Source organism: Hirundo rustica, chromosome 2 (genome assembly GCF_015227805.2).
Source record: "Hirundo rustica isolate bHirRus1 chromosome 2, bHirRus1.pri.v3, whole genome shotgun sequence".
NCBI lineage: Eukaryota > Metazoa > Chordata > Aves > Passeriformes > Hirundinidae > Hirundo > Hirundo rustica.
Window position 1 is genome coordinate 21,338,438 of NC_053451.1, and position 20,090 is coordinate 21,358,527.

The window sequence follows — 20,090 nt, forward strand, 5'->3', positions numbered from 1 at the left end:
GGTCTGACTTTTCCAGAGCCCAGGCAGTTTCCTCTTCCAGAAGCCTGTATTGCACTTATTTCAGGCCAGGCTCGTGGGATTCTCCCTCAACACAGTTAAACATTCTGTAACTAGTATGTATGAGCTGATTTTTCTTTTGATTAACCCCAAATTCCTAGACATTTGTAGTAGTTTAAATATCCCATGGAGCATTTACAACTTGAGATTGTGAACCATAATGGCTCAGACAGTTTCCAGCGTGGTCAAGTGTATCCTGGCTTGCTCTGTTCCTCTGCTTTTCGGAGTTGGATAGCGTTGTCTTAGGAGCATAAACTGTTGCACAGGATTGCTGGCACCCTTTTGAGTGGTTTCTAAACTGACTGTATGGTGTGCAACGTGTGGCATCTATCAGGAAGAGAAACTCTTTTTGCAAGGTTAACATATATAGTGTCCATCCAGTAGATTTGAAAATAGCCAAAACCCCATGCTACTTAAACAAAACAGTCTCCCACTTCACCATCTCTCTAGAAATAGGCTTTTGAATTAAATTTGGAGTTATAAGGAGATTATTGGAAGTTTCAGCATGAAGGATAGTTTTTGAGAGAACAGAAGAAAAAGAGTAGACTGAAGTGATTTGTGAATGTTATCTCAGCCTTCACTCATGATGCCATGAGTGAAGGGTACAAACAACAGAACTGATTTGTACCCTGTGCTGAAGTCTCTGGTTGCTCTTTTTTGGCAAGCTGATAATGAAGAAATTAAATTGGATGTAAAACAGTCAAAGGACCTGTCATGTTCCTATCATGTCAAATCTTCATGTTTGTCCTTTGCTTACCATGGGTTTTAAAACTCCAGTGACTAACTGAATACTGAGTTCTCTCTGCTTACCTTGGTGATTCTGTTTTCCATTGTCCGACGCATAAGTAGGATATATTCAACCTTTATCTAGCAGGTGAAAAAGTTGTTCTTATTAGAAGGGGAGTGGCCTACTACTTTTTACCTCTGATCAGTCATGTTCTCTGGCTTTTCTACCATCTTTCTGTCTTGCAGGCAATATATAACAATGAAAAAGTCAAATTACAAGTATGGCAAGGTTGTAGCTATACTACAAGGCCTAGCCTCGATCATACAATTTTTTTTCTCCTGTGCTTGCATGTATACAACACAGGATTTCCTCTGGTCTTATTCTCTGATATGCCCTTTATTTTGTCTCTTAATTCACTCCCAATCAGCAAGTCATGTCAAAAATTAGTTTGGAAGTATCTGTTTTAAATATTGAAGGAAAAGCCTTAAAAAAGGGGAGATGTAGTTGTTAGAAATGCATTGTGAGAAGTCCTTTGCATTTGATAGTTATGTTTGTGATAAAAAAACTTCATCTGATCAGAATATAGTGAAAATTAACTTGATATTATTCCATTAAAGCCTATTCTTTTTTGCTTGAATGGACAGTGATTTTAATTTAAATTATCCATCAGGTAAAGAAGAGGAACCTAAACTGAATTTCCTGTCACAGGATTTATCAGGCAAAAATAGTTGTTTGTGTTAGATATGCCTTTTGAACTGCCCCAGGAAAGCGTTTGCATTTTTAGAAGAATGTTGTCTTTGACTTTGTAGTACAAACTTTTGCCAGTCCTTAGGAACTATTACAGGGAATTCCTACTGAGTGCTTGGCACAGGCTTAGCCTGGCTGGGGCGTGAAGAACTTGATGCTGAGTGTTACCCATGGGGACAAAGTTGAAGCTGTTTTGATTCTTTGATAGGACTGTGTCTGTGCTGAGCCCACATTGTCTGCCCCTCAGGTGTGCCTCACAGGCACACTTGGAAATACCTTTTTTCAAATACCTTGGCACGTAAAGACTGCAGTTGGAGGCATCCTCGCAGACATCAAAACTTACTGTTGTGCTGGAACGCGCCTGTTTTGGGAGAGAAGTCCTCAGTTTGTAGAGATTGGAAGGCAAAACTGCCCAGACCGTGGGGACTGCAGATGGTTTGGGATGGTGGAGCGCTGGCACCATGTGTAATTCCTGTGGAGGTTGTCTCAGCCCGAGCAGAGAGGCAGCTCGGTCCCCAGTTGCAGTAGGCTGATAGAGGAATGGTTACTAACTGGTAATAACCTGCAACAGAGCTTTCTGTGCAGCTTTGGGCTTCCTAGTGACAATAACAGGTACAGTGCATTCAGTGTTCCCGCTTTAGTTCTCAATGGTCAAAATAACCAAAAATTTTCAGGCTTAATGAATGAAGGCACTTCGTTTGATTCATGTGCCCATTTTGCAAAAGCTAAACTGCCAAAATTGCCTAAGTTTTCCATGAAGTTGTAATATTATGTCTTTTGATGCAATTAAATATTATTCTTTCATTTCTAGTGAGTATATGTTCTTGTACTGCTTTCTAAGACTAGATCTTGTCTTACTCTACTGTTTTAAATGGTTTAGCTAATCCTTATGCAAGGAGGTAAGGAGATGTTTTGTTATTTGGGGATTTTTTTCTGTAACGTGTCATCTAGATTTCTCAGTTGTGCCACTCACTGCACTTGATGCATGCCTGTGATGGGGAGAATTACTTCTTTTTCTTTAGTTGCCAGGGGACCCTTTCTAATTTAGCCAGAGCAATCTGAGAAAAGAAAAGGGTGCTGACACTGTCGTAGCTATTTTTAATGCAATGGTTTTGTGGTGATCTTCCCAAGGACAGATTGCTTTTGTGTCTAACATTTTTATCTTGTTTACTAGAAATTTCTAAAGTATTGCCATGATAAATAGCCAGCAACTGGTCTGAAGAATGATATTAATAATAAAATCTGCATTCTTAGACATTCTGTGGTCTGAAAGTTCCCAAAAGAGCTTCACAGCTATTGCTTGGCCAGTTGGCTTTACACCATGGGCTCCAGGGTATCTGAGCTATTATTAGGCTCCTCAACAGGAAAAATCAAAGCTGTCCACTGCCTACAGAGAGGGAATTTAGGGAGGATTGACCTGGTAGACATGAAAGAGATCCTCCTTTTGGGGTCAGCTGTGCTGGTGACACACCGCTGAGTAATTTGGGATTTGTCCAGGGGATGGTTTGGACTGCTGTGAAATGCTGAATTCTGTACCTCCTTCTCCCACTGCTGCGCAGAACCTTTCCCTTTTGTCAGGGTAGTATGTTAATCCTTTTTTTTTCTAAGTTCACCAGCCCACCAGCCAGGGCTGTGGCATTTGAAAGAGCTCATCTGTTGTTTGGGTACTGGTGGGCAGCCTGAGCCCCTTGTTCTCTGCTGCCTCGAGGACTGGCACCGTAGGGGTGTGGTGTAAAATACTGTCAAAGCCACTTTGAGCCCAGCGACTGTGGTCAGCACGAGTCTGCTGGCAACAGGAGCCCTCTCAGCTGAGCGAGGATGAACAGGGACTTGGGAGCCAATTTTGCTGACAGCTGTTAGATTTTGCAGAAATTTGATTGACCTTGCACTGTGTATACCTGACGGGACATGCAGGAGAGATGCAACGAGAGAAGTTCCAAGCAGAGCATTGACCTTGAGATTACTTAATCTGATTCACTAAAGACTCAGGCCAGTTTTTAATAGCAAAACAGAATAATAAGGAAGTCTCCATTTTTTTTTTTTTTCTCTGACCTCATCTCCTCCCCTCTTCTCCCTTTCTCCCAAAGAGAAATGGCAATTAAGAAAAGTCTCAAGATGTGCCCAACACACTTGGCATTTTAATTGGCATCAAAATGTTTCAATCTACTGAATTTAAGAGGTGGGAGCCCTGAGGAATAGTTTGCCCCAGATTAGTGGACACAGATCAGTACAATTTAATCAACCAGTAAATAAAAATAACCACTTACAAAGCAGCCTGAAATTAATCCATCATAGCACACCCAAACTGAACTATGCCCACCTGCAGAATAATGACAAGCACATAATTTCCTGTATCATACCTGAAACTAGAAAGAGAGCATAACAAATACAAAACCTGTTTCCACAGTGTACTGACTTTCTTTGTTAAAAATTAGGAAACAGAGGCTTTATTTAAAATCTGGTTTCAAGTGTGAAATAATTTTAGAGCAGGCAGAGAAGGATGGAAATCAGAAAGAGGTAAAGGACGGGGGCATAATAAATTTCATACAAACTTTGTTTTCATGAAATTCTAGTTTAGTACTGATATGTAGCCCTGATGAAAGCATAAGGGAGAAAACAGGGATTTCTGACCCAGTGTGTGTCTGATTGCAGGCAGATACATCAAATAAAAGTTGAGGGATTCTTCTTTGTGGGCATGTAAAACAGGTTCCCTTCAAATTTTGTCAGAGAGATTAATTTAGTGATAAGAATTGAACTTGTCCTGTACTGGCCTCTATCACTGGGAGCCTTTTGGACCCCAAATAGATGCCAGATCTCACTTAGCTCCAGAACAAATTTAAAAAAAAAAAAAAAAACACCAAACACCAAACCAAAAAAAAACCAAAACAAAACAAACAAACAAACAAACAAAAAAAAACAACCCACACCACCACAAAAAACCCACCTAGTAGAAATTCTTCTCTCACTCTCTCACCTTTGGGTATGTATGTGAAACAACATATTTCTGTTCCAAGTTTTCTTTTTAATTACATGTTGGCTGTTCCTACATTATGAAGAGTTTTAAGAACCTCTCCTCCTTGCCTCCCTCCTCTCTCAAAAAGCTCCTTTTGTTTTCTTCATATTCCCGTCTTGTAACAAGCTTCCCATGTCTGGCATAATTTCTGTGAGCCTCCTTTATCTTTATTTCGGTTGTAGGCTGGCTTGAACCACAAGCTGCATTTCCCAAAGAATGTTAAGATTATTTTCAGTCGTAACTTTTTATTTCTTTTGGGGCATTTGGAAGTGTCCTGCCTAGAAGAGTTTCACTTTTTCAGTCAACCTTGGTTCTTGCAGGAATTAATTATTTATGTTGTTGTCGCTATAAGTCCTATGTTAATAATTTCAGAGTAGAAGAGTGTCATGTGAAGGTCAGAAGTCTCAGTAATGGTGAATCAGCCTAGCAAATGCAAATTTGTGTGAACTAGCTGTTTTGTATGAACAAAATTGCATTCACATCAAAGCACATGTCGTTGCATCCTACATCATTAAGGTCTTGTTTGCCTATAAAAATACCATAGTAAATAATGAAAAAATATTAATTTGTTGTGAATATATTAGTTAATAAAGGTGATTATTAAAGGGAGCCTGTTAAATTGTCTAAACATTTCTGTACTTTTTAATATGAATGTATATAAATGTGATGTGCATGTATGAATATGTGTGTTTACATGTATATAATTAGTACACATATTGATGTACTTGGACTACATGCAAATGTTACTATTAAATTTGAAAGAAGTTAGAGACCAGTGCACTGGAATATTTTAAAGAGTGATTGATATAAATGAAAAAGTTTTTGTGTGTGTGTGTATGTGTGTGTGTGTGAAGCAGAAATGGCTTTTTCCATTTTTACATGGTTCAGAATAAGATCAAATATAAATACTTGATGACTGGGAAGCCTGTTAGTATGTGCCATGCTGCTGATGCAATACCAAAGCAAAGCATGTGGAGAGTTGTGGAATTCTCATTTATTTTTCTCTATTGAGAGCATTTTGTGACTGTTCTGATGCCTTGCACGACCTTGTGGTTGCGTAAATGGCGTAAGTCTCGGGGAAGCAGAGGCGGAGAATTGCTGCGCTCAACAGCATCACCCTGCAAGCAGTGTGTCCTCTCAGCACCTGCCTACCCACTCCTTTGCACCTCAAGCCAGATGAAAGTCAACTTTGTATTAATCAATTAGGTTCTGCATTTTCACCAACATATTATTAAGGAAGGATTTGTGAGTTCTCCTGTTCTGGCAGAGAGACGTCCCCTGGGAAGCTCAACACCTCAAAGCAGAGCAAACAGTGCTGGTCTGTTACAGACATGTATGTGATCTTCGAGCTTCTGAATTTATTTGCATCAAGTTATGATTTATTTTGTGCATAACCCTGCTGACATCAAGGTAACTATTTGCAGAGAAAGGTACGCAGTTTAATGTGAGCATGGTTGGCAGAATCTGGTCTGTGGTACTTTTATGCCTGCAAAAAAATGCTCCTGTCATCACTGGACCTGACATGGTGTCACAGACAATTACAGCTTGAGATGAGCTGCTCTCCTGACTGGGACATGGGTGATTGTTTCTGGAATAGGTAGAAAGTTCTCCATTCATATGAAATAAAGATACTCAGGTAGTGCAGAAGGATGCTCAAATTTGAACTGATGTTTGTTGAGTCTGAGTCTGTGCCCTCTTCTCTCACTTCTTGCTGAGAGCAGAGGATGGTGCACCGTGAAGTGCTGTCCAAAACTCAAATGAGCAGTGAACAGGTGCTACATTGTCAGGCTATTTCAGATCATGGAAACCATTTGTCCAGTTTTAGATTGCTATTGCTAGCAGCGTGTCTTTCAGTTGTGAGAAAGAGAAGAGGTTATTTAAGACTTACAGGACTCCTGTTTGCCTTTCAGAGCGTGCCAAGTGGGATTTCAGAAGGAATGCTTGCAGATCACAGGCAGCTTCCCCTGAATGTATTTGATGCAATTCTCATTTATTTTCAATGTGAAACATGGGAAAGAGCTCACACAGCAGTTCAGTTTAGTGAAACATGCACAAACTCATTTTGGAGTGGGTGTTTGGGGCTCAAGCGCAGTGAGCAAGAGGGATGAAGAGGCAATTCTGATTTCTTTGATGTACTTCATTTTTATCATCTCTCCACAGCCTGCTTCAATACAGTGTGTCCAAGACCCCAGGGTGTGGAGCTGGGTGTGTGTCAAAGCTGGTCGCTCTTTCAGTACCTCTGGAGTCAGGGCAAATGAGACAGTCAGTGATGGGTCCTTAAATGCAGAAGCTGCCCTACCAAAATACAGCACAATAAATTTGCCAGAGAAAGGGTGATCCACAGGGAAACAAGCCCATGGCAATGGCCAGTGGTAACACTGAATTACCAAGATATCTTTTAAACTTTCTGGAGTATGCTGAATGATGTGCTTTTTCAGCTTCTTCTAACAAAGTGTTGTATCTGAGATTCCAGAGTGGCCGGAGGACATAAGTGCTCAGTGACTTCAGAGAGGAATAGGCAGGAAAGATCTGCTGCTGTGCAGGGACAGCCATATGGTTCAGTGTTGGAATTCTAGAAACTTAGATTTTGGGGTTTTAATGTAGACTAATACATGTGAGTCAAGATGGAGGGCTTTGGGCATTGTCCAAGTCCTTCTTCTTCACCTTCTTCTTCCTTCTTCTTTGTGGATTTAGCTGGTTTTCTGTAATTGGGTGAAAAAGGTCTGCATTGTGGGCCTTGGGTGGTCATTACTGGATCAAAAGTATAAATAATATAGGTGTCACCTCATTATTGGGTAATTTTTGCTTAAATAACCTTGGAAAGAGTCAGAGGTACTCCATTTTACCTTGTTTCTCTAACTTGCTAGTTAGAGCTCATGGCTCGTGAGTCTGTAAACAGATAAGAAATAATAAACATCCAAGTCTGAACTTGAAACCTACGTTTCCCATGTATTAATCCCGACCTTGGCAAGGAAAAAAAAGAAGTCAGAACCCTCACAGTACAGGAGCACTTGGACATCCTCAAGAGAAAGATATTTGCTCTGTAATGTAAGGAAAAGCTTTGTCCCACAAACTTTGACCTTTCTTTGTGGCCCTGTTCACCTGCTGCCATGTGTTGGGCTGTAGAGGACTAGCCACATCATTTCCACGTGGGCTCTGTCACTCGTGTGGCCACAGTCCAGTCAGCTCTGATTTGAGGAGAATGAAACAGATAGGTCAGCTGAGCTGTAATGTTCACTTGCGCACATTCCTGCATTTGCCCTAGAGCTGGGAAATGAGGGTTTTTCTACGTGAATTCCTATTTCAGAATGTCTTCATCCTATGTTGAGATCCAGACAAGTGCTGTCAGTTCTTCCGTGGCATCTATTTTGGTCTCAAGTTCATTAACGTATTTATTTACCCTCTTCACTTGGGAGTCTCTTAGTTGTACTGAACAGAAAACAAATTCTGTCCTCAGTTGCTGCTCTCTTTCTAAAGCTCTTGTGGTTTGCCAAGAATCTAGTCTATATCAAGTAAGATTTCGTGACAAATGGCATCCAACCTACTAAAATATTCGCTGATTTTCTTTACTGTCTTTCAACTTCCTAAACTTTCTTGAATTCCTAACAGCTGTCAGAACCCAACTTTAGGATGCTGACTTACACAGATTTTCAAGGTGGGAGAAAGGAGCGAAGATTATGAGATGGTGTCTTTCCAGGAATAAATATGTACCCATTTTGTTACCCATTCTGTCACATTAGGATTTTTAAAGCCATTGCCTTATTGCCACATAATGTATAATGCTGCATTTGTGGATTAATAGGGATTTTCCCTCCCCTCTTTCATCCCTTTACTGACCTTTCACTTAAATTCTTTTACATATTTTTCACATTTCCTTTTGCTTACCTTTTTTTAGTAGATAACCATTTCAACATGGAATTTGTAAATACCAGCTCTAGCTGATTTTCTCTCTCTCATGTTCTCTGGCCATCAGTTGGCTCTCAACTAGTGATTGCATAGATACAGTTATATCATCTGTGCTTGGGGTGATGCTTACAAAATCCTATTCCTCACTTTTCAGAATTAATAACTGAATCTTGAAGCTGTGAAATTACAGCTTTGGAATACAGGAGATTGCAATAATGACAATACCTGTTGGGCAGAAATATTCTAATTACAGAAGTCGAATTAATTCAGTTTGATGGATGATAATACTTCTGGCAATAATCAGGGAAATAACTCAGTCCCCAGTAAAAATGTCTGTCTGAATACATCTAAAGCACTGTTATAACACTGTTGGAAGGAGCTGTTGCTGTGCGTTTATTTTTTCCCCAAAGTCTCTCTGTAGATGAAAGAGATGAAGAAGAGAATGGGTAGAGACACCTGTATTTAAATAGTTGTCTTTTAAAACATAAGTGTGTTTTAGTCTTGTGGACATTCTGCTCAAACTTTGGGAGTGGTCTAATTATTGCTGAAGTAAGAAACACAATTAAAATGTACTTGGCAGGAAAAGTGTGCATTTTTTTACACAATAGGACATTACACCTGTCTTATAATTTTTTCCTCTTTAATGTGTATCAGTTGGAATGGGGATTTCATGCATTTTTCTGTGTGTTTGCTTGGATTCTTTTTTTCCTTCATCTGCTAAACTTGTTTTAGTAGGAGGAAATAACTTTATTTTGGAAGAAGTATCAGCAAACTTAGCAAGAAGAATGCATTTGTTGCAGCTTCTATTTATTGCTAATCATGAGAGTGTATTATTGTGACAACATTTCAGCTAGAGATTTTATCCCTGTTTTTGAATGCAAAGATGGATAGATGGATTTGAAAAACAGTAACAAGAACTTTTCTTTTTTTTTCTGATTAGATCCTTCAGATGATGAAGCTATTGAAAAAGCAAGTGAACACAGGACAGCAGCTTGTCAAGATTCAGATTCCAAACCTGCTGTGAAAAAGAAAAGAAAGCAGGTTTGTAAATTAAGCAATTGTTTAGTGCAACGATGATAACACATAGGGAAACATACTGTCCTTTTTTTTCAGCAAAGGGACAGTTTTCATCACTCTTTTTGATCTGTTCATGTATCTTTTTTTTTTTTTTTTTTTTTTTTTTTAAATGTTGCCTTAGTTGGAAGTGATCACATTCCAGTATATTTCAGCAATAACTTCACACTTGTTTTGTGTGAATTGAGATTGCCAGGCCAGTCCTACAAAGTGACTGTCCAGTGGTACAACCCTGGATAGTGCTACTGAGTATTCCCCCGTGCATTTGTTTCCCTTTCCCTGCACACACAAAGGCTGGAAAGCTATATTTACTTGTACAGATTCCCTACCCAAGCATGTCCCCAGTTCAAGGTCCAAGTTAGAAAGAATTTAGGTCTTCATGGATTCGTGTTTTCTTACCCTTGCGCTGCTAAAACTTTCATTTAATGCCAAGAGGAACTGTCCTGTTCAGCGTTACGTGGAGGATGCCAAGGAACAGGCAGGATCACCCCAGTTTGTGGGGGAAAAAAGTCATCCCGAAGTCAGCTGATTTTAAGAAATTTCTTGTTTGAAGGTAAATTTGTTCTGCCTTTCTCATACCACCCAGGAGAATTGACTGAGTGGCTGTCAGAGAGCTAAAATTACATTGGAAGCTATCTCTCCTTGAGATTATGGATATTAATTTTGACCCCTAGGTCTATAGTAAATTCACTCTGTAATGCCTAGGCAATTGCCCAAGTGAAAGCCATTTGCAGGGATGTTCTTTTTTTATAACAGAGAAGTGTAAACAAGGTAGCAATTAGCATGCTTTTGGATGTCTTTCCAAAGAGACCAAAGGTGAAGTGATCCAAATATGTGAATGAGATCAATGTTTTGATTAGGAAAGAGAACCAAGCAATACAGGAGAAAGCTGTATTGCCTTTGTACATGCTCTACCAGGAGGTCAGATGCTGAGGAGTGAGAATTCTTATGGAGCCATTTTTAATCACCATTTTCACTTAGACATTTAGAAGTAGGTTAAGATACTTTATTTTGAAGGGTTGCTTGACCCTTTTTATGAGAACATTAGAAAGGATAGCCAGCACAAGTTACTTGCCAAGGTAGCCTGGGACTGCTCAGCTGTAGCAGAACGCCTGCCACTGTTCTTTCTGTCATATAAAGAATATCAGCCTGCATGTTGAATTAGGTAATTTGATGTTTAGATATGAAACTGTAAGAGGGAAATGCTTTGTGGGAGCTCAGAGTCATGGGTGAGTTATTGCCCGTCTTTTACACATACAAAATCAGAGTTATTTACGGAAAGCTGGTGGATTTGTAGTTCTGGTGCAAATAACAAAACCCATTTTACTCCTGCCTGCCTTGTTCAGAGGCTGGAAGCTGTTCTGCAATGGACTTGGCACCCTAAAGCCTGTCACGAGACAACCAAACAGAGTTGTGAGCATCCATGTTCCTAGTCTGCAGGCTGTCCTCGGGCTTACAGTGAAATGAGTAATCTGTCTCCAATCTGAGTGACGCAGTGATGTGTTTACTTTGTCACAAACTCCAAAAGTCAGAGTGTGTGGCTGACCTGGAATGTAAATTTCACACACATGCAAGACTGTTTTCACTCCACATTTGAATTTCCCTTAAGTTTGGCAACATGTAAAGAAAAAAAAAGCATGTTAGAAATATAATACAGGAAATATTTTATGTTCTGTGCGTGACTAACAAACAAGGAATTTATGACATTTTAGTTCATAAATCACTGGTCCCGGCGCAAATTTCCTGTTTTCTGCATTTTAAGAACTTCCATGTAAAAATAGCATAAAAACACAGAGCACAAGGGAGCCGTGTCAAAAAACAGTGGTTGTCTGCTTTGTGTCTTGCATAAGGAAAGCATGCAAATGACCTTTACTTAAGGGTGGCATGCAAAGAGCTATTGCATGAGTAGGTAGGCAGCTGATGCTTGGATAAGGGTCAGAAGTTCAGGATAGATCAGATGCTGAAATATTTCAGACTGCAGATCATCGAAGACATGTGAGTTTACAGCCATTCACCACCACGAAATTTCCCTTTTTATGTCACTATTTTTAATGTCTGAATAAAGTGGGTTTGCTATTGCTGGGCTAATAATATACTATGCCTAAATATATATATATATATGCAGTGTAAAGGAGGCAATTTTGAGTCTTAACACGCTTCTCTAAGGAAGCAAGGCTTTAACTGCAAGCCTGCTGCGTGCTTGTGTTGCCTGCTATGTGTTTCTGTGGCTGTTGAAAGAAAGGGTTACACACTGCCTTCAAAAAAGAAGCCATGGCATTTGGTGGTACTTTCAAACATTTGAATGAAGGCTTAGCAGCGAGAAGTTTTTTTCTTTCAGAGAAGTTTTTTCAGCTATGTGGCACATTTCATTCTTTTCTCATACAGATACCTGTAGGAGTGTTTGCAGAGTTATGTAAAACAGTTCACGATGTGTAAGAAGGGAGAAATAGGCCCAGAGTGAATGAGTGACATTTTTCAGTATGCTGGAAGAGTGGTAGCACCAACTGGGATAGAAAACCATCATACTCTGCTGGAGGACAGAGATTCAGGTTGGCCCTTTTCTGACTTTTGGATTGCTTGTAGGTAGCTCTTGACTGAAGCAATCCAAAGGCTTGTTCTCCACATAAATACGATGTTGAACATAAAATTTATGATTAAAACACGTGGCAGATGGCCTTTGAGTATCTATGGACAGCTGGGACGTGTAAGAGTAGAGCAGAGGGTAGCTCTGTTTCAGTCTCAATGTCTGGGAACGCTAATGGTAGGGATAGGAATGAAGAAATGTATGGTGGTGTTTTAAAAACACTTGAATCAGAGTCAGGACAGAAATTTTTGAAATAGCAACAAGCCAAAAATAAAGCCAAAAAACTTACATTAACTCTGGAACAATTTTGTTAATTTAAGTGAGTTTCCACTTGCAGTCATTCCCTTCATTTCTAGTGAAGATCATCTCTGTTTCTACCTGAGAAAATCACAGGGAGAGATCTCTGTTGCTGAGGCAAGATGTAATCCCTGTCACAGCTTCTCATGGGTTTTGATGCAGGCTGCGTTACATTCCAGCCGTAGCTGCAGAGTGCTTTGCTAGCTGTAGCAAGTCCCCAGCCAAATCTTCTCTCATAATTCCTAAGCTTCATTTCAATCCTCAACCAGTTTCAGAGCCACTGCTCTACAATACTACTGCCTTTGCAAGGGCAGTGGCTGTGGCTGCAGCACAGCAGAGGAAGCGAGAGGTCCTTTCTTTGTGCTGAGCGTGGTGGTTGCCTGTTCTAATTGCTAATTTAGCAAGGGGAGGGGGGAGGAAAAGGGAAATGTAGGCATAATATGAACAATTAAACCTCAGAAAATGCTCCTGATGAGGCAGTGAGAGTGGGCTTGGAAAGACAGGGTTGGGTCATTTAGCTCCAGTTGCCATGAAGCGTCCTCCTGTTAAGGTGGGGCAGTGCAGGGAGGGCTCAGAGAGGCTCAGACACTCTGAACTTCTCTTAGTTTTCCTTTGGCCCCCCTTGGCCTGACTGAAGCTGCCTTCCCAGGGGAACAAAGGAGCAGCTCCTCTGGCTTTCAGCTAGGCTCCCTTTCCTGCTGATACTTTTCTTTCAGGCTTTCCCCAGGGAGGGGTGCTGGATTTGCTGTTCCTGAGCTTTTTAATGCTCCATGTGATGAGTCTTCTTCACGTTTTCTCACAAGAACAGCATTTTCCAGCCAAATGCATCATAGTAGCGTGGAGATTTTTGCTGCAGCTCATCCTGTTTTCCCATTACTCTTCATCAAGTTGCTTATTGAGTTCCAGAGCCTGTCTATAGAGATAAATGTGCATTTCCATTCAGTAGAAGGCCCTAAGAAGGCAAAAGAAAAGAGAATTGCTACACCCAAACCAACAGAAGTCTGTGCCTCACTTCCTCTGTTTTTGTGACAATTTTAGGTGGCTAAGGACAAATCCTAGACTTGGATTCTGTGGGCAGGGACTCTGGTACAAATGGACCAATTCAGCCTGTTCACTCAGGCACAAAAGAGGGTTGATGATAGCTGCACGTGTTGGATTATTCTGAAATGCACCATGTATTTTTCTTGTGTGTATTTCACCCTGCCTGCTATGAGGAGACAAAGCAAGAACGGGGTAGGGGAAATTTGAAACACGTTTTCCTAAATTTTGCATTGCAAGTGTAGAAGGAACTCCAGAGCGTGATTGTTTCCAATTAATCATGCTCAGTTCCATGTTATTTTCTACTGTCTGGATGCTCACCCTAGACCCAGTTGTTTAGAACACTACTGGCAAAGTTTAGAAAAATTATCATTTGCAATAGTTGAGATTAAAAATATAAATTTATTGGTAGATTTTGTTCATGTTTTCCTCTTGATTTTTTTCAAGTGTCGAAACCTGCTTTTCACTATTTTATGGAATTATGACTATACCCTGAATGTTTCCATTTTCTATTCTTTTATTCCCTCTCTTGCTTGCAACAATCTCAGTTCCAAAATTACTTTCTATGCATACAACTGTAAGGATCTGATTCCTTCTACGGGCAGGGAAGTTCAGTTTTAATTGTTTTCTCCTAGCCCAGCATCATAGTTTCTGTATCTCCTCTTACCTCCCTTGCCTGCCTTTGGTGACTTTTTTTTTTTTTTTTTTTTTTTTTAATAATGTGTTTTTCAGCCTACAGAATGTTTTTTAAGTGGGCCTGAAGAAAAGCAAGAGAGCACTGTCAAGGCAAAGAGGAGGAAGAAGGTATGAGTGTCCTAGAGTGTGTTTGGGGTCTGGGCAGTGGGGTTATATGCTGCTACAAGATGCAGACTTGGGACAAACCCATGATGATGAGGAGTAATATGGTCATAATATTGCAGCTTCTCTTGGAGAAGAAGAGAAATTCGTAATTTTTAACCTTACTCAAGATACCTATTCCCAGCCTGACCTGTGGCATTATGTCTGTGCTCCCCTCAAGGGTTGTGTATGCCTACACCCTACTTGCGAGTGTTGCCCACCAGGAAAGGCTGAGGGCATGGAAGAAGGGTGGAACTTCAGTTGCTGCAGAATCTGACCCATTCCCACTGTGTGGTCAGGCTCCAGCTGCTGTTACATCTTTTGAGCCAAGGGCTGTCCTTGTTCACTCTTCTCCTCATAGCATAAGTATATAAATAAATACTCTGTATTGTCCCTCTGGCCGTGCTCCATGCTCACCCACAACAGCAAACACGCCCTGCAGTCCAAATGGAGATTATATGGCACCAGGCAAGTTAATTGTCTTTCTGAAGGGGGACAAACTGTAAATAGTTGGCTCCTGCACAAGGCTGAGGGGTGGCCTTTTTGTGTCACGTTAGCCCTCTTAATCATCCAGGGAATGGGAAGCGGGAAGAGCGGGATTTTGCTCTCAACGTGGCTCTGGCAGGGTAAGAACAGTACCTACTCCACTGGGGCCAGAGCAAGGGCATGCCATGGCAGAGGCTGGCAAACCCACCTAGCAAGAAACCCCATTCTCAGGCAAACAGCAGCTGCTTACTTACACCTTTGCTTTCCCTGGGCCACTAAGCTGACTTACACAGCCTGTCAAAAAACCCCATTAGGAAACACGCGTTAGGTTGATCTGTGGCTTCCAAACAAAGTGCTGTCTCCAAAAGTAAGGAAAAGGGGGGGAAAGCCCTTTTGTTTTTAAGCATCTGGAATGAATTGGAAGAAAAATAATAAAACTTCCTGCATGAGGAACATTTCCCCACAGCTCTCCTTGAAGGAAGGGAGTTTGCTCAGGTGTCCTTGCTCTTGCTCTTAAAGAATTCCTTGTATCGGGCTTCTCCCCTCCAGAGGGCAATAATTTTTCTGAAGGAACCAAGTGGCACAATGAATGAGGTAATGGTCCTGTGGAACAGCGTCTTACGCTGAATTACCAAGTAAAACGAGCCTGATAGTTCTGCCCTGCTGTCTGCTAAATCAGAGGTTCCCAAATGTGGCTCACTTCTGAGGCAGCCTGTGAGGCAGGGCTGGGGAAAAGCATTTGGGGTTGTTGGGAAGAACAGTGGAGAGGTTTGGTTCTGAGCTTCACACAGAAGCTGCCTGTCATGCTTTGGGAAGACACTTGTTCCATGGCAGAAAAATACAAGAGTGGTAAGTGAAGGGGAGTCTTGGGAAGGAGTGCTACAGGTTCAGGCACTGCAGAAATAGCCACACTTCCAGGGACTGCCGAGGGCTCTGCACCAGGCCAAAGCTAGACCGAGAGAAAGGCAACACCGCTTCATCCCCACGTCCCCCACTGTCCAAGGTTCAGCTGGGGTCTGGCAAACCCACAGGTGGCTTTTGGCAGGGGTGAAACAGGCAGTGCCAAGGTGGCAGTGGCTGGGAGAGGCAGTGCTTGCCTTGCCTTTGCTGTTTTGGCTGCTCCCACAGGGCTCTTCCCTGTTCAGCTGCTGTTATTGGAGTATCTGGGCTGTATTGGGCAAGAGGCAGAGACAGAGGGGTGGGGAGTGGAAGAGAGGAGGGAGTGGGTGCTGAGATGGAGTGAGGGAAGGAATGGATGGAAGAAGGTCTGTCCCTGACATGAAAATTCCTGCTATACCTCTCTTCAAAATTTCCATTGATCCTTGCTGTCCTGAACCTTAGTCTACCAAACTGAAAGTACCCACCATCCCTCCAAAGCTGCCAAACTTTCTTCCAGACCCACCTCATCTCTGTAAAATCCCTTTTTGCCTCAAAAATATGGATCTTTTTGCTCCATCCTAACCACATCCTTCTGCTCCTTTTCGCTTCTAGACTTAATGCTACCATGTGTCCCCTTGATGATGAGTTCAGTTTAGCTTACACAGCTGAGAAGCCTTAAGCTGTCCTTTCAAAAACTAAACACATCTCAGCAAGAGCTAGAGAGGCATCACATTCTTGTCATTCTCTCCAGACTGCCTCCATCCTTGCAAATTTGCTGTTTTCTTAAACACTTAAAATTTCTTTCTCTTAAATGCTGGCAGATGGGTCATTGGGAACCTTGGGCTATTCTACCCACATGTTCCATTTAATTATGGCAAAAAATGCAGCAATCCTTTCACTTCAATGAGAATTCAGACCTGTTACTTGGTAACATTCCTAAGGTGTAAAACGCAATCATTATGAACTCGTGTTCAGTCTCGAAAAATTAGTAGTTTTTTAAAAAAATTACACAGTGGGGGAGAACAAAGCAGCTGTGAATTCTTGCTGTTTCACCTGTGGTTTCGTTGTTTTAACTTATTTTCTTCATCCTGGCATGGTCTTCTGTGAACATAGCTAAGCATCTTCCCTTCCAAATATAGATAGATAGTTACCCTGTTTAAATCAAAATATAACCACATCATATACTATCACTTGATTCCTGTTGTTATGCCTTAAGAATAATAAACAAATTGTAAAAAAACACCTGAATTTTCAAACTGACACCCAAGTGTAGCCATAGCAAAACTCAAAAACCAGCTTTCAGTTATGTTTTTGTTACAGCAGCATTTCAGGTGGGTGCACAAGGTCTTTCACGTTCAGGCTCACAGACCATCTTGTCCAAGTGTCTCACTCAGCCTGCATCTGAAGTCTGCATTCCCTCTAAAGACAAAGGGAATCTTGTCCCATTGTAAGGTGTTTTTCCAATGAAGCCATAATTAAACTGATATAACTGTGCAAAGATATGGAGGAACACTTATTTACAGTGACGTTAGCTAGCCAAAGGGCTATGTAGAAATACCATATTAACCCATTCTACTTGGATTTTTTAGAAGAAGATTTCTGATGTTCTGCAAAAATCTGCTCCAAAACCTGGTGTCCCTGCAGATCTACAAAATCTGCTTAATCAACATTTTGGTGAAAACCGTTCCGTGATTGAAATAGAGGAATTACAGCTGTCAGGTAATTTACAGTGTATTTAATATATAAATAATATTTCTTTCATGATACTATTGACTTTTTTCTTTTTTTTTTCCAGAAGAAAGAAGATATTTGGGGCAGGTCTTGAGTTGTATTTTTTAATGAAAATATTTTCTTGTATTTCTTTTTTACTGAATATTAATTTGTTGTTTTAGTTTAAATGTTAGTTTCGTTGGAATAAATGTGAGGTTTCTTGGAGTAATTGAAATGAAACATTGTTTAAATGTCTCTTATTATTGTAAAATATTAATTTCTGGAGCTCACTTTTTCTGATAGAAATTTTATGTTTCCTAGTAGTAGCTCTCAAGATGCTGTGAGAGACGTATTTTGTTCCTGGGATTGTCTGAGTCAATCCAGGTGCATAATAAGGGCCTGACAGAAACAGATGAGGAAATAATGAGCCATCATTCTCATATGGGTATGAGATTTTGAATGCAGTGTTTTTTCAGGGTGTGGCTTGAATTGAGGAGGCAATTTTGGTCCACGTGTGAAGTGACCAAGTTTTAGCCATGAGGACCTTCTTTGTTCCCTGTATCCTGTCTCCACTGGAAGCCAGACAGAAAAGGCAGAAAGCAGGACAGAGCAGGCTTAGCTTCTGTCAGTTGGAGGTTGCACTGGCAATGACAGCAACGTTGAACTTCTCTGCCTTTCATGTGCAGGCAGAGACACTGCCCATTATTTCTTGGTAGGGCTCATGAAGGGTAGCAGCCTGCTAACCAACCTGCACTCACCTTTGGGACTTCTTGAACTGTCAGTGACCTATGCCCAATGTAGAAGCCTTCTAGTCCAGCAGTGGTTTTTTCTTTTTTAATGCATGAGCCTGTCTCTCTAGGTAAATGTGGTCCTCCTTAATCCCCATGATTCTAGGTGGACCCTTCTTTATTTCTGTGGGGCAGTCTCAGCTTTGTTACTGGATCGAGAAAACCTGGAGAAGTCCCATATAGATTTCTTTGAAAAGCTTGTGTTAAGTATTTTTTGGCAAATAAGGTTTTTAGGAAATAATAAACTGCTTTGGTTTCTTTCTCATTAAAAGAGCCCTTTGGGCTAGTGAAGTGACCCATTTTGCATATGTGTTGGAGAGAGACGTTTTTTCCTTAATTTTTTTGCTGGGAGTTGAAGGCTTAGAGTGCCAAGTAGTTTATGAACCTGTACAGCTGTCAAGTCGTTCACGTCAAAGCACTGAGTAAATAACAAGCAGCTACTTTGGAGTTGTGTGTTCCTGTTCACTGACAGAACACACAAGGTCAGGGTTGGTCAGAAAGTCAGCACGGTCTCTTGCTGCAGTCGGGAGCTGTGTGTTTCTTCCCTCCTTTCTGAAGCTTCTATTTTAAACTGTTGTAAATACTGCAGTGTTGCTGGATTGTTGGTGAGGAGTCAGTGACCAAAGCTGTGTCCTATAGAAAGGAGCTCTGGAGCTGCCAGTCATCAATGAGACCATCTATTAGAAGATCAGCCCCTGCCCATCTCCACCAGCATCAAGTGCATCTTTTAAACATGATTTTCAAGTAAATCAGCTGCTGATCCTTCAGTTGTACATGTTCATTTCCTTTGAAGCTCAAGTCCCAGTAAATGTCAATCTCAGGATTTAATAGCAATAAAAATAAAAGTTTTTAGCAAGACAGGACTTCAGCCAGGCATTAGCTACAAACCAGGTTTGTCACACTATCGTTCTGATGATCTTGGATTGATGCTGTCAGCATTAGCACTGTGCACCATCCATGTGAACATGAATAACGTCTTTGAAGAAACCTCCTTAGTTTAGAAAATGTATCAGCAAATATCCATGGACACCCTGAGGGGCTGTGCTTGGTGCAAGATAATGATAAATATGTAAGTCTTTAAAGACAGAAGTGTTAATGCTCTGCAGTTGCATACTGTTCCATCAGGCAAAGAGCCCTTAAGAGCAGTGGCAAGTTTTCAGACCGTGGAATTTTAATCACCTTTTTAAGAACTTTGATTTTCTGTATAGGCATGAGAAATGACCTTCCAAAGAACCTGCTAGGATCTTTACTGCCATTATATAGAATTAAATGGCATGTCTGCCACAGAGTGCTTTTAAAAGACTTCCTTAGTTAATATAGTGACCAGGGAAAAGGGAGTCAGCAGGAAATGGAGGGAGAGAAAGGCACTGAAATGCAGTGGGGATGTTGGTGTTAGGGTCGATATCGGTAGGTAGAATATGGAAGGCCAGAAGGTGAACAAACTTACTGTCAAGTAAATTATTGGTAGATACTTGCATTCACATGTATGAATTATTTGGGGGATGTACAAACATATTTCATCGTAGGTACGTTGGAGGAACAGTCTAGGAGTGTAAGGCTTTTGGCTGAGGCTTTGATTCATTGTGGCAAAGACATATGAAAACTTTCTTTAAAGCATGAGATCACACATGTACAGCAGCTCTGTATTCGAGGTTTCAGGCTGGGAGGAAAAACAGAAATTGCAATTCAGAGGTGTTACCTTCATTGAATTAATCCATATAAAGTTTCTTCTACATTAATTTTTGTTTCAGAAATGGTAATTTATTGATGATGGATTATGAAGTTGGAATTTCATCCATATAACCAGTGGTTATGCTGCAAACATGCATTCTCCCTTTGCTGCTAAAATACATCAACAAAAATATTTTTTCCTTTATGTTTTCAGATTCCTGTTTTTTGCCAGCCAATGATCTTACCCACAGTTTTTCTTCATACCTGAAGGAAAGT

The 20,090-nt window shown here is 40.8% G+C and overlaps 1 protein-coding gene across 8 annotated transcripts in view; it reads left to right on the forward strand.

Moving 5' to 3' along the window:
* Nucleotides 1-20,090, forward strand: part of CMSS1 (cms1 ribosomal small subunit homolog) — a 222,888-nt gene that overhangs the window by 193,093 nt on the left and 9,705 nt on the right. For all 8 annotated transcript variants that reach the window (XM_040089124.2, XM_040089137.2, XM_040089131.2 and 5 more), the window contains 4 exons: nucleotides 9,391-9,491; nucleotides 14,176-14,247; nucleotides 17,235-17,364; nucleotides 20,029-20,088. In XM_040089124.2, the coding sequence (XP_039945058.1) occupies nucleotides 9,391-9,491; nucleotides 14,176-14,247; nucleotides 17,235-17,364; nucleotides 20,029-20,088 (363 nt within the window). The remainder of the gene's footprint in view (nucleotides 1-9,390; nucleotides 9,492-14,175; nucleotides 14,248-17,234; nucleotides 17,365-20,028; nucleotides 20,089-20,090) is intronic.